Source organism: Myotis lucifugus, unplaced genomic scaffold, assembly GCF_000147115.1.
Source record: "Myotis lucifugus unplaced genomic scaffold, Myoluc2.0 scaffold_196, whole genome shotgun sequence".
Classification (NCBI taxonomy): Eukaryota; Metazoa; Chordata; class Mammalia; order Chiroptera; family Vespertilionidae; genus Myotis; species Myotis lucifugus.
The window spans coordinates 1,083,840-1,098,003 of NW_005871244.1; the positions used below are offsets into that span (position 1 = coordinate 1,083,840).

Genomic DNA, 14,164 nt, shown 5'->3' on the forward strand with positions numbered 1-14,164 from the left:
GTACCCCTCCCATTTCTCTTCATTTCTTCCTCTCCACCTCATCCCCTGCTCCTGCCCTTATTCCTGCATATCTGGGTCTTCTTACCCTTTGGGTTGTCCCGGGTGTCGAACTCAAACAGCTTCCGGGGATTGTCAGGGAAGGAGTACACATAGATGCGGTTTCTCAGCACAATCACAATTCTGTAGGCATCACATAACACACAACAGCCATGAGGGGAGGGCAGATGTTCAGGCAGAACTAACCCTCTCACCTGCTATGGGGACCTCCTACCTCCCCCACCCCCAGTCCTCCTCAGGCTCACTTGTCATGGCGCATGCGCACAGCCAGCACTGCCTTGGTGAAGGTGAACTCCAGCACCAGCTTGTCCTTGGAGTCCTTGCCCTCCCGGGCATCATCCCAGATCAGCACTGCTGGGCAGTTGGGTGCATTTTGGGGGCCAAGGTTTAAGCTGAGGGACAGCCCTGCTGATACAAAACCCACCCCTACTCCCCAAGGGACTTCCACCCATTTGTTTAACCTCTCACTAACACCCAATGTGAGCCTCACACAGCATGAGAACTGCTACACCCATTCACAAGTGAGGAAACTGAGGCTTGAAGGGATTGAGTATTCACTCAAGGACCTCACAGCCCATCAGAAAGCAAGCCGGGACTTAATCCTGTCACTATTTCTGCCTCTAGGGTCCTAGTCCCTATACTCCTAAGATTTGTGAGAAATCCTAGGCTCCCTGACTTGCCTGGGGCAAGTCTCTTGCCACGTCCCAGTAGGATCAACAAAAATCCCTTTAAAACAATATGGCACTTGAGACTCAAGGCAAGTGAGCATTGGGGAGATAGCTTCAAGATATTCATACCTAGCCTGGCCAGTGTGGCTCAGTGGTTGAGCATTGACTCAGGAACCAAGAGGTCAACAATTGGATTCCCAGTCAGGACACATGCCGGGGTTGTGGGCTCAATCACCAGTAGGGGGCGTGCGGGAGGCAGCAGATCAATGATGTTTTTCTCTCATCGATGTTTCTATCTATCCCTCTCCTTTCCTCTCTCTCTAAAAATAAATAAAAACATATACATAAAAAATTATGGTAAAACCTATTGGTTAGATAGGTCGCTCAATCTCTCTGGTCCTCAGTTTCTTCATCTGTAGAAATGGGATATTGATACTTCCTACCACATATAGAGTTATGGTGAGGGTTAAATGAGTTAATACACATAAAGTGCTTAGAACAGTACCAGGCTCACAACAAGTACCCTATAGGTAAAGACATGGTGTACAGGAGACATTCAATTAATGTTTGTTAAATTAAGACAAAACATCAAGCTTCTTAAGCTATGAGTCATGACTTCTAAGCTGTAGGCCTCACTGTTAGACTTTAAGGTGCTCTGACGTCTTCATCTGCCAGTGCCTTGGGGTGCCTGGAGGGGGCCACGATTCCAGGGAATCTGGGCCAAGGGCGGATGAGATGAGGGTACTTACCTGAGATCTCTGAGAACTTGGGACTGCTACCACCACCCACCAGGGCCAGCAGGTTGGAGCGGTACAGCATTTCCACCAGGCCCATGCTGCCCACCTGCTCATGGTCTGGACAAGGACCAGGGTGTCAGCAAGGGTGAAAGCCAATGTCCGGCCCAGCCCTTCTACCCACTGCCTCTTCCCCACCGATGGCTCACCCAGGTGCCCCTTCTCCATCAATGGTTCCACGTTGTAGATGCGTACACCTGTCTCCATGGCACAGCAAAAGCAGCCTAGGGAATAGGAGGAATCCAGGCTGCCTCAAAGGATGCCCACGTGGGAAGCTAGGACAGGCTGCTTAACACCCACCTCTAACCATTCTAACCCTCCCTCCCTCCCGCCCACAAGGTTACAGGTAAAAGTCTCTCACTTTGGTCTTGGTTGAAACGCAGGCTGGTCACCCCTCGAAGTGGTTGCTGAGTCATGATTCAGGATTGCTTCCCTGGATACAAATGGGGATAGGGTTGGAAAGAGTCCTGGGGTCTGCCCTCCAAGTCCTAGAACTTCTGTCCCTAATTGATTTCTTCTTTCTCCTCCCACTCTGCTACTGACTAACCACAGCATGACTGTAAAGACAAAAACAGGGCAGAGAGTCCTGGGGTCTCCACTCTAAGCTCCCAAGACCCCAAACAGCATGGCCAGGAACCTCTCACATTTGGCTACCCTGACCTGGACCCTCTACCTCCTTCTTATTCCCCAGCCCTCACAAGCTGATTGTCAGAAAGTAGTAAGAGAGTAATTGACCCATCCGCGAAACTCCATGTTGTAACAAAGTTTCCTCCGCGCCCCCTCCCCCCCTTAAAAAAAAGAAAGTAATTGCCCCAGTGATATCTCCTCCTTATCCCCAGGCAATCCTGGCCCCAATACCCAACATGGCCTGGAATCAACCCCCCACCCACTTCTCATCTTCATACCTGAACCTAGCACCCAACTCCACATGTCAACAAATGGGGAGAGGGTGCTAGAATATCCATCTCTTCCTGCACCTCCATGACCTGGGCCTGAGATCAACTATGGTTGGTCCACTGTTCAGAACCCCTGCAACCTATTCCACCACTCTACAGTGTTTTCACACCTTCCCTCCTCACAGGCTTCCCCAAACTCCTTCAGGATCCCAGCCTACCTCCAGATGACCCCTTCTCATGCCATGCTAACTTCCTCCCATAAGGACCAGCCTGGATGTTTCCCTAGATCCCCTTATACCCTAAAGACCCTACCTCAGAATCCCCTATCACTCCAAGTCCCCTACCCCTTGGAGGAGAGCTTCTTCCATGTGCTCTACTGTCCATGACTCCAACATGGGTTGCCTTGGACTTACCCCCAGGAATCCTGCCCCCCTATGCTTTGTGGACAAAAAAGGGGTTCTACAGAAAGTAACCTCACAGGCCCTGGCCGGTTTGGCTCACTGGATAGAGCTTCCACCTGTGGACTGAAGGGTCCCAGGTTCGATTCCGGTCAAGGGCATCTACCTTGGTTGCAGGCACATCCCCAGTAGGGGGTGTGCAGGAGGCAGCTGATCGATGTTTCTCTCTCATCGATGTTTCTGACTCTCTATCCCTCTCCCTTCCTCTCTGTAAAAAATCAATAAAATATATATTTTAAAGAAACTTAACTTAAAAAAAAGAAAGTAACCTCGCAGGGTGATCTGATTATAAATTCCTAACTGGGCAGGTCATGATGGGTAGTCACACCACAGGCATATAACTTCTTTAGTAAAAGGCGTAATTTTGTCTTAAGCAAGCCCTGTCCATTGTTTCTGCTTATCTAGGATAACATGCTTTTGAAATGCCACCTTTCAGACCCCTTCTAATCCGATCTCCACCTTGCTTTCTCCCCCCTTCATGTAATCTTCCTTAAGTTCTTGCCTTAATCTCAAATGCATGAAAGAAACTGCAAACTCTTATTCTCCAAAACATTTGAGATCTTGTTTCCTGGCAATTGCAGTCAGTTTTGGCTTAAGTAAAATAAAAATTCAACAGGTCTGGACGTTTCTTATGTTGACAGATTCCTCCTCCAGACCCCTTATCCTCTCCCCAGAGCACCTCTACCCCCTTAAGACCATTGTCCAGGACACACCTCCCAAAACCCCTACCTGGGATAACTCATCCCCCCTCCTGCCCCGGACTTCCTTAAGTTTCCTGTCCGAGAGCTCCCATACTCCCTTCAAACCCTGATCTCCCCAGGAACTTTGCCCAGGCATACCCTTCTCCATCCCCCAAGAGCCCAAACCTCCTTTCTTGCCCGGTACCACCTTACTCGCGAAGACCCATTCTTTTGACAGCTCCACCTTCCAAGATCACCCTTTTTTTGGACTCCCATTTCAAAGATCCGCACCACCCAAGAACCTTGCCCAGGGATGCCTCGCACAAAGCGCCCCCTCCCCAGCATTTCTTCATGTCCATGATAGCACTCATACTCTTTCCAACACCAAGCACCCATTCAAGATCGCTGTCCCAGATCCCCTCAACCACCAAGACCCTTGCTCAAAAGGCCTCCCATCCCACCCCGCAAACTCCGACCAGTTCTGGAGTTATGTCCCAGCTCCCCGCCACCTGTACTCACCGGACCTCCGCTCCCGCCTCCCGATCCTAGGCCCAGGTCTGGGTGCCGCCCGCGGCACAGCTTTCTGACCTCCAGGGCCTTGACACCCGGCTCCCTTGTTTACATCAGGTCTCACTTCCGGGGGAGGGAGCCTGGCACCGGAAATGACACATCCTGGCTGGAAGGTGAAGCCATAGCCCTCCTTGTTCCGGTTTTGGGTTTTTGGAACAACGCGAATGAAAACTGCGTTCTCCTAGGAGGGCCAGAGAAGGGAGGAAGCTTCGCGTGGTCATGAGTGTTTGAGGGAAATGAAGAGGGGTGGGCGAGGGAGCCTTCCCCTGGCTAAGTGAGAAAGGGCCGAGGATTTCCCACTTTGGTTCAGCTTGGAGAGCTAGAGGAGTTAACTTTCTGGGCAAACGAGACTTGGACCTCCGAGGTGGGCTAGAGTGGCCGCGTTCTGTTAATACCTTCTCCCAGACTCCTAGAGAGAAGACAGGGTGGGAACCCACGGGCGGAGGCGATCTTGGAGACCTTGACAGCTGAGACTATCCACCCTTGGTTTTGAGAAAACAGGGATGGAATTTTCCCATCCAGCTCTTTATTTACAAAATAAAATTGGTGTTTTGCCCTCCCCAGGTAGCTCAGTTGATTATAGCGTCCTCCCATTACACTAAGGTTAAGGGTTCAGTCCCAGTTTAGGGCACATACGAGAATCAACCAATGAGTGCATAAATAAGTGGAACAACAAGTCGATGTGTCTGTCTCTCTCTTTCAAAAGTTATTTATATATAGTGGACATCTGTTTTATTTATCCTTTAAAACTGATTCATGGCATTCCATGGAATAAATGTAGCACTATTCAGCTGTTCCCCTACTGGTGGCCAGATGGTTTCATGTACTGTGTTGTCATCATCCATGGAGGACTCCATTGCTATGCTCCTCAACAAAGCCAGTCTTCTAGCCTTCTTCATGCTACATTTCTTCATGTCCCAGATCATATTTAACTTAATTCAGTTTGGCTTCTGTCACTCCCATATCTCTGAGACTGCTCAACCAAAGCAACATTTACTTCCCTATCCTCTCCTGTGATTGCCCAGCACATTCCACAGTCTCTTGCTCTCAACTCTCAGGTTTTTCTGACATCTCTGGCTAATCATCTTTATCCAATTTCCAAATATTATTAGAGTATCTTTGGGATGATCCTGGCCCCCTTAATTTTGTAGACAATATTGTCTCCTTAAGTGACTTCATCTTGTATCATAGCCTTAATTATTGCATATTTTTTGGAAGATCCACTGATTGGGGCTTCTATGCCAGACCTCTCCTGAACACCAGACTCATATATATATACTATGGCCTGTTTGACATGTTTACATGGATGTCTCATAAGGCATCTCAAATGTAGACCATCCAAACAGATCTCTGGAATTTCCCTGGCTCAAATACCCTCCTGTCTCTGTCATCTCAACCAATGGCAAGAGCCTTGAAAATAGTATGCTAAGTGAAAGAAGCCACTTGCATATTGTATGACTCCATTTGTATGACGTGTGTAGAATAGGCAAATCCATAGAGACAAAAAGTAGATTAGTGGTTGCCTGGGGCTGAGGTAGGAGGAGGAAGAAAAGGGCAATGACTGAAAAGAGGTATGGGGTTTCTTTTGAGGGTTATGAAAGTGTTCTAAAACTGATTGTGGTGATGGTTGTATAACTCTGTAAGTATACTAAAAAACATTTAATTGTACACTTTTTATTTATTTTTATTTTTTTCACTTTTTTTAAAGATTTTTATTGGCTTCAGAGAGGGAGAGGGAGAGAGAGAGAGAGAAATCTCAATGATGAAACAGAATCATTGATCAGCTGCCTCCTGCACGCCCCCCACTGGGGATAGAGTCTGCAACTCAGGCATGTGCCTTGACTATGAATCATATCAGGGACCACTTGGTTCATCGGTCAATGCTCAACCACTGAGCCACACTGGCTAGGCTCATGTACTTTTAATTGTAATGAAATACACATTACATAAAATTTACCATCCTAACTATTTTGAAGTGTACAAGTTCAGTAGTGTTAAGGATATTTACATTGTTCTACATCCAATCTCCAGAACTTCATCTTGCAAAACTCTATACCCATGAAAAAACTCCCATTTCCCTCTCCCCTAGCTCCTGGCAACCATCATTCCAGTTTACTTTTTTTTTCATTTTTATTGTTTTCTTTCTGTTTTTATTTTTACTATTTTTTTCTTTACTTAAGCACCACCCAGTGTAACAGTATGCCTTTCCTGTGAGCACCAATGTGCAATTTATGCAGCTTCCCCTCACCCTCAGCCACGTAGTCTAACCCGGAAAACTGAGCAAGACGTTCCTGCCACATGCTGACACTTCAGTTGACTGCAGAAGCCTTTTCAATGGACCTTCCTCTTCTAGCAGCAGGAACCATTCATCTGAAAACCTACAAATGGGGTCTTGTGCTTGTCAGACAGTATTCAATATGCTGGCCTCACATCTGCCCAGCAGCCATGGCACCAGGTTAACTGACCCTCCAGGCACAGACCAAACCCACATCCCTCTAAGTGCACTCCAGGCAAACCCCTACACCCTGGGGGGAAGGGGGGCAGTTGCAAGATGGGAGGAGAGGCTAAAAGAAATTGAACCTAAACTCTTCATCTGGAATGTCCAGGGTGGCCTTGGTTCCCCTTTCTAGGCGGGGCTTGCAGACCCTTCGGCTCTTCTTTCTGGTGGCCTCACGTACAGGCTGCACATGGGCTGAGTGGGCTGCTGTCTTGAGAGCCCGCAGGCTGGGTCTCTGCATCTTGAGGCCCAGTTCTAGCTGCTCCTCACACCAGGCCAGTTCCTGAGCCAGCTGCTCCGCCTGGGCCTCTGGGCTTGGAGGGGATTCCTCTGGGGCTGGCTTTTCGCAGGCCTTCCCGTCCCAGCTTTTCTTCTTTTGCTTCCCGAAGCTGCCTCACCTTCACCGCCTAGGGATGCACCCTGGAGGTATCACTGCACACGGGTGTCCTGGTCCTAGGGTCGCCATGCACTGCAGTTGCTGCCGCCGGAACCCTCTATTTTACATTTTTATGAATGTGACTACTCTAGATACCACAAAAATTTGCCTTTTGGTGACTGGCTTATGCCACTTAGCAAAATGTCTTCAAGGTTCATCTGTGTTGCAGCATGTGTTAGAGTTTCCTTCCTTTTACTTCGTGTGTTAGAGTTTCCTTCCTTTTACTTAGTTTTTTTATTGGAATTTCCTTCCTTTTAAAAGGTAAATAACATTGCATGTATTACCACATTTTCCCTTTTTTTGTTTATTTTGTATATGCCACACTTCGCTTATTCTGGATTGCTTCCACCTTTTGGCTATTGTGAATAATGTTGCTATGAGCATGGGTGTGCAAAATCAATTCTTCTGGCTATATATCCAGAAGTGGAATTGATGGACTAAATACTAATTGTTTTTTAATTTTGGGGGGGAAATGTCATACTATTTTCCATAGCAGCTGCACCATTTTATATTCCGACCAATAGTTCATAAAGGTTGCAATTTCTCACATCCTCACCAACACTTTTCTTTTTTAAAATAGTAGCCATTCTAGTGGGTGTGAGACCCAGATAATTGTCACCTGTATGGCAGTTCCCGAGACACTTCCCCTTACAGAGCTCATCTTTGACCTGACTCAGAACTGTTTGCATAGCCATTTCAAAACAGTTGGTGGTCATTGTTTAACTCCACAGTTGCCTGCCGGGGTGATAAGAGTTAGAGCAAACAAGAGGTTGACCAATAAACATGAAAGTAAGAGCTAGGGAATAGAATGTCCAGAGGGGGATTTGAACAGCTCTGAAGCCCTGGCTGGGTAGGGCCTTTGGTTAGAGCACTGTCCAACTATGCCAAGATTTTGGGTTCAATCCCCAGTCAGGGCACATACAAGAAATCAACCAATGAATGCAAAAATAGGTGGAACAACATATCAATGTTTTTCTCTCTCTAATCAATACATGAAAATTTTAAGAAAAGTTCTGATATATTCCTGGGGATCTGGAAGGACAGATGCAGGTGCATGTGCAAGGCTGTAAGCACACCCAGAAAAGAACTGAGGAGGCCCTAAGCTCTCACCTGTGTGTGATCTTGAGGCTCTGTGAGAGCAGGAGTGAAGGCTGAGGCAGAGTAGGCTAGGCATTCTGAACACAAGGCAGTACTCAGTAACTTTAGGCCCTGTTTTCAAAGACAGGCTTGGGAGAAATGTTAACTCCAGGAAATCAGAATCTGATGAAAGATCTATTTTAAGTATCATGGTGCATGGAGGAGTTGAAGGTATTGTCCAAAACTGCCAGGTTATGCCATGTTGCAGGGCAGACACAGGGGACCAGTGCCTTTCCCCAGGGAGATCCGGGCCCTTCTCGAGGGTGTCACCAAATGGGTTTATTATGATTTGGAGAAAGGAATGGGCCTTCTTGACTGGGTGAAGCACATACAGCAGAGGAAGCTGAGTACTGGACATGACAAATTGGGAAGCTCTAGAATCCCAACCCTTCCCCCAGATTAAAAATACAACCAAGCCTGGAATTCCAGGGGTAGTGCATGCACTCACAATGACTGGAGATGGATTAACTGAGTAGGGTTTGTGCCTGCTGCCTCCCTTAACAAGCCTGTTTAGCCAATCTTGAGAACAGATGAGTTCTGGAACTAATTAGGGAATGACAAAAAAGTCAGCCTGTGCAAGTGTACTTCATGTTGGGGTAAATGCCATGTTGGGGTAAATATTGGAAGGTTTCATAATCACCTCTTACCTTGGAGGCGCATGGCTACCAGTATTTTCACTTTGGCTCTAAACAGCAGTCTACCTCTGCTTGGCAGTGGGGACAGTAGCTTATCTTTACTATCTGCTCTAGGGGTGTGTTTTTTTAAAAAATATATTTTATTGATTTCTTACAGAGAGGAAGGGAGAGGGATAGAGAGTTAGAAACATCGATGAGAGAGAAACATCGATCAGCTGCCTCCTGCACATCTCCCACTGGGGATGTGTCCGCAACCCAGGTACATGCCCTTGACCGGAATCGAACCTGGGACCTTTCAGTCCGCAGGCCGACGCTCTATCCACTGAGCCAAACCGGTTTCGGCTCTAGGGGTGTTTTAAGTTCTCTAGCACTGTGCCACATTCTGACCCATCAGGACTTTGTACCAGTGGCCTAGATCTAACTCAAATCCTACTTATTACATCTATGACTTAGTGACTGGGGATGATTTAGAAACAATTGTGCCACCCTGACTGGGTAGCTCAGTTGGTTGGAGTCATCCCGATAGGCCAAGGTTTTGGGTTTCATCCCTGATCAGGGCACATAGAAGAATCAATCAATGAATGCATAAATACGTGGAATAACAAATTAATGTTTTTTTCTCTCTAAAATCAATAACAATATTTTTAAAAAACAATTGTGCCTAAACTCTGACTTCCCTCATTGATTTTTGTATCTCAGACCGTTAAACAGAAAAGTGAGGGTTCTTTGACAATAACCTCTTTGAGAATCCAGTTACCTGGAGCAACCAAATTCTACCTGAGACAGAGCCCTTTTCAGCTTTTATTTTTTTTTTAGAGAGAGAAAGTAAGGGAACCAACTTATACTACACACAAAAATAAACTCAAAATGGATAAAGGACTTAAATGTAAGACGGGAAACCATAAAAATACTAGAAGAATCCAAAGGCAACAAAATCTCAGACATATGCCGAAGCAATTTCTTCAACAATACAGCTCCTAGGGCATTGGAAACTAAAGAGAAAATAAACAAATGGGACTACATCAAAATAAAAAGCTTCTGCACAGCAAAAGAAACTATCAACAAAACAAGAAAGCCCACTGCATGGGAAAACATATTTGCCAATGTTATCACAGATAAGGGTTTAAAAACAACTTAACAAAAGGAAGATAAATAATCCAATCAAAAAATGGGCAAAGGACCTAAATAGACACTTTTCAGAAGAGGACATTCAGAAAGACAAGAGACATATGAAAACATGCTCAAAGTCACTAATCATCCGAGAGATGCAAATCAAAACAACAATGAGGTACCATCTCACACCTGTCAGAATGGCTATCATCAACAAATCAATAAACGCCAAGTGCTGGAGAGGATGTGGAGAAAAAGGAACACTCGTGCACTGCTGGTGGGAATGCAGACTGGTGCAGCCACTATGGAAGACAGTATGGAGTTTCCTCAAAAAACTAAAAATGGAACTCCCATTGGACCCAGTGATCCCACTTCTAGGAATATATCCCAAGAAAACAGAAACACCAATCAGAAAGGATATATGCACCCCTACGTTCATAGCAGCACAATTCACCATAGCTAAGATCTGGAAACAGCCTAAGTGCCCATCAGCAGATGAGTGGATTAGAAAAGTGTGGTACATCTACACAATGGAATACTATGCTGCTGTAAAAAAGAAGGAATTCTTACCATTTGCAACAGCATGAATGGAACTAGAGAGCATTATGCTAAGTGAAACAAGCCAGTCAATGAAAGAAAAATACCACATGATCTCACTCATTTATGGATAATAAAGACCATTATAAACTGATGAACAAAAATAGATACAGAGGCAGAGCAGCATTGAACAGACTGTCAAACTACAGCGGGAAGGCCAGAGAGGGCTGGGGGGTCAGGGGGTAAGAGATCAACCAAAGGACTTGTATGCATGCATATAAGCATAACCAATGGACACAAGACACTGGGTGGGGGAGGCCGGGGGAATGTCAAAGGGGGGAGGGAAGGGAGGGAAAGGAGACATATGTAATACTCTTTGTAATACTTTAAGCAATAAAACAAAATTTTTAAAAAAAGTAAGGGAGAGAGAAGCATCGATTTGTTGTTCCACTTATGTATGTATTCACTGGTTGATTCTTTTATGTGCCCTGACCAGGGATGAAACCCAAAACCTTGGCCTAACGGGATGACTCTAACCAACTAAGCTACCTGGCTGCAAGGCAAATTTTTTTTTTACCTTCAAGCCAAAGTTTTGGGACTAAAATGGGGTCCATGAAATTAACTGGCTCCTTTGGAAAGCAGTGCTAACATATCCCATTCATGGGTAGATGTTTCCCTTCCTCTTGACTGCCATCATTGGACTCAAGTTATGGCCTGGACCAAGATGAGAAGCAGAAGCACTACTAGGATTCTTGCTTAGGAAATTGTCCAGCGATGTGGTGTTCCAGACTCCATAGTATCTGCTTAGGGGACAGATTTCATAGATTCTGTGTTCTGAGTGACTTTGCGAGCGAATGGATCCGCAAATGGATCCTTTCAATTGTCTGACAGCCCAAGGAGGGCAGTAGGGCTGAAAAATGAAGTGGTTCCCACCTTGGCGCACCTCCCACCTCCACTCACAGCTCAGCATACCATTTTTTTTTTAGTATACCATTTATAAGCTCTTCGTCTAAGTATTTGAAATGCTTTTTATTTTATATGAACTGCTGATAAATACTAGGTTTGTTTCCAGCCTCCCTTCTGGTCTATCCATTTCATGACCTGTCCCTGTCCCAGGGATGTATTGCAAGTGCAGGACAGAACAGTGACAAAGGCAGGCTTTTCACACTGTACAGAACTGGCAACTGAAAAAAAAAAAACAAGAAAAAAGAAACCCAACATCAAACAATAAGTGGCACAACTGGGGAATGGAATGGGTCCACGGGTCAGTCTTCATCTGAGTCAGTGGGGCCTATGTACTCGCAAACAGCATCATAGTGAAGCTCCACCACCCGATTCTCTCTCCGCAGCTGAACCACAGCCTGGCTCTGCTCTCTGTCCCAGCTCAGCAGATGGCCCACCTAGAGGAGGGAAAGTTGAAGTCAGCCAGGCCAACCCAGACCCTGGGACATCCCTTATATGCTCCCACTGCCCATTCCCAGGTCCGGGACTCACCCTTCCAGCCTGTGGACCCAGCACCACCATCACCCGTTTGCCCTGGACCTTGGGGATGAGGGTCTCGAGCATGTCTTCCCTGATGCCTGCAGGGAAGGAAAGGGGAGTGAGGTCTGCAGCCAAGGGCCAGCCCAGCCAGGGTCCTGTATTCCCTGGAGCTACCTGTACCCTGTTGACAGATGGGAGTCCCACTACACAGACTAGGAAACCTAAGGAGCAGTTCCTAGCAATAGTTGTATGAAAGGGAGCATTTACATACAATGATGGGTGGTGGTGATAACAAGACACTGCCTACTGTGACCATGTATAAGCCCTGCCCTACATGAGGAGTTCAATACACACTCACATAAGGCATCAGTCACAATAGGAAGAAATGGGTCATTTCCAGGCTAATTTTGCAGATGTGAAAAGCAGGGCTCAGATAAGTAACATTGTGTTAGAGGATGCTGGGCCTTGCAAAAAACCTCAACTCTGCCCTAGCTGTTTTGGCTCAGTGGATAGAGCAACGGCCTGTGGACTGAAGGGTCCCAGTTTAGATTCTGGTCAAGGGGACATGCCCGGTTGCGGGCTTGATCCCCAGTAGGGGGCGTGCAGGAGGCAGCCAATCAATGATTCCCTCTAATCATTGATGTTTCTATCTCTCCCTTCCTATCTGAAATCAATAAAAATATATATTAAAAAAAAAACCCTCAACTCTGCCCAACCTCCCAGCTTTTGCCTGGGCACACTGTTGGTCTAAGACAGCCTTCTTCTTTTTTAAAAAAATACATTTTTATTGATTTCAGAGAGGAAGGAAGAGGGAGAGAGATATCATCAATGATGAGAGAGAATCACTGATCTGCTGCCTCCTACATGCCCCCTACTGGGGATTGAGCCCACAACCCAGGCATGTGCCCTTGACTAGAATCAAACCCGGGACCCTTCAGCCCATAGGTTGACGCTCTAGCCACTGAGCCAAACTGGCTAGGGCTAAGACAGTCTTCTTGATCAGCCTCCAGGATGATAATGACCCAGTGGCCATCCCTCAGACTCACCATCCAGGACCTGGCCTTCATCTGTCCGACACACACAAGTATCTGGGCTGAGGACATCTTCGATTATCATCTGGGGAGAGGGTCAGGGGACATGAGAATGTTAGAGAGTGAAGGGGGCCCAGTCCCTGGGGGAGGAAGGGGACCTAGGCTGCGGGTGCCCACCTTGGTGTTGTAATACTGGCCGCGCTTGTACAGTTTGTCCACAAAGCGCACACGCAGGTCCCTGTGCAACCAGTGCTGCCTCCTCGAGGCTGCTTTCTCACTCTTGGCCGGAGGCTCATCTTGTCTGTGGAGACAGGGCAGACACCAGGCTTAGTCAGTCGTGTGTTCCGGTTGCCCCACCTTGGCTGATGCTGTAAAACCCACCCATAGTACCGTTTCTAGTTCCTTCTATGTACCTGCCTTGCCCTGGAAGCCTTCTCTGACTGCTGGAGCCTCCCCACACCCCTACCTTCCTCCGTCATCCCAGATGCCCAGGGCCCCACCGGTCTGGAAGGTGTTTCCGCTTCTCTTCTGCTCCCTGCCGGGTGGGAAGTTCTGAACCCTTCCTCATCGAGGCTGTTCCGTTCTGTGGCCCTGAGGAAGTTTTGCTCACATGGCCTATTCAAGGGGGAGAATCAGGAAAGACCTTCAATGTCTCACTCTTTCCCCCCAGGCCACACCTCAGCCTCAGACCACCTCCCATCCGCCAAAGTGTCCCTTCTTCCAAGCATGCCTTTGCCAGGAAGCCTTTCTCAACCACCACAACCTGTGCCGACAGTGCCTGCCCAGTGTGGGCTAGGAGTCCTAGGGAGCTCTGCTAGCACCCGTCTCCCATCTGCCAAACTGCCCCATTCTACCGACATGCCTAAAGTGCCTTCCTCCCCCGTTATGCCGCAGTCCTAGCTGCTCTCATCCACTAGCAAAAGAGGTTCACCACCCTAAATAGACCTCCTGAGGGTAGAAAATGGTTTCCACACCCGTTTTTTCTAGTTCAGAAAGAGGCTATAGACTCAGGGTTACTAGATCAACCTTTCTTCAGTCCAACTGAATAAACCACTATCTCCACTCTCACTGCTGCCCCTCCCCCCCCCGCAGATCGCAGATCACACACACACACCATGTGAGCCCAAGACACGACCGTCTCATCCCCAGCTAGGTAAGAGGCTTACTCACTGGGAT

At 47.2% G+C, this 14,164-nt stretch overlaps 2 protein-coding genes across 2 annotated transcripts in view; both read right to left on the reverse strand.

Annotated features, from left to right (window-relative positions):
- WDR45 (WD repeat domain 45) overlaps positions 1–4,224 on the reverse strand; it is a 6,619-nt gene extending 2,395 nt beyond the window's left edge. The window contains exons 1-6 of the mRNA XM_006097192.3: positions 4,073–4,224; positions 1,881–1,952; positions 1,669–1,743; positions 1,475–1,579; positions 303–411; positions 51–180 (exon numbers count right to left, since the gene is read on the reverse strand). Of these exons, the coding sequence (XP_006097254.1) occupies positions 51–180; positions 303–411; positions 1,475–1,579; positions 1,669–1,743; positions 1,881–1,935 (474 nt within the window). The 5' untranslated portion in view covers positions 1,936–1,952; positions 4,073–4,224. The remainder of the gene's footprint in view (positions 1–50; positions 181–302; positions 412–1,474; positions 1,580–1,668; positions 1,744–1,880; positions 1,953–4,072) is intronic.
- Positions 4,225–11,485: 7,261 nt separating this feature from the next.
- GPKOW (G-patch domain and KOW motifs) overlaps positions 11,486–14,164 on the reverse strand; it is a 7,912-nt gene continuing 5,233 nt past the window's right edge. Inside the window, exons 3-7 of the mRNA XM_023760951.1 lie at positions 13,489–13,603; positions 13,166–13,289; positions 13,004–13,073; positions 11,970–12,055; positions 11,486–11,875 (exon numbers count right to left, since the gene is read on the reverse strand). Coding sequence (XP_023616719.1) covers positions 11,741–11,875; positions 11,970–12,055; positions 13,004–13,073; positions 13,166–13,289; positions 13,489–13,603 — 530 coding nt within the window. The 3' untranslated portion in view covers positions 11,486–11,740. The remainder of the gene's footprint in view (positions 11,876–11,969; positions 12,056–13,003; positions 13,074–13,165; positions 13,290–13,488; positions 13,604–14,164) is intronic.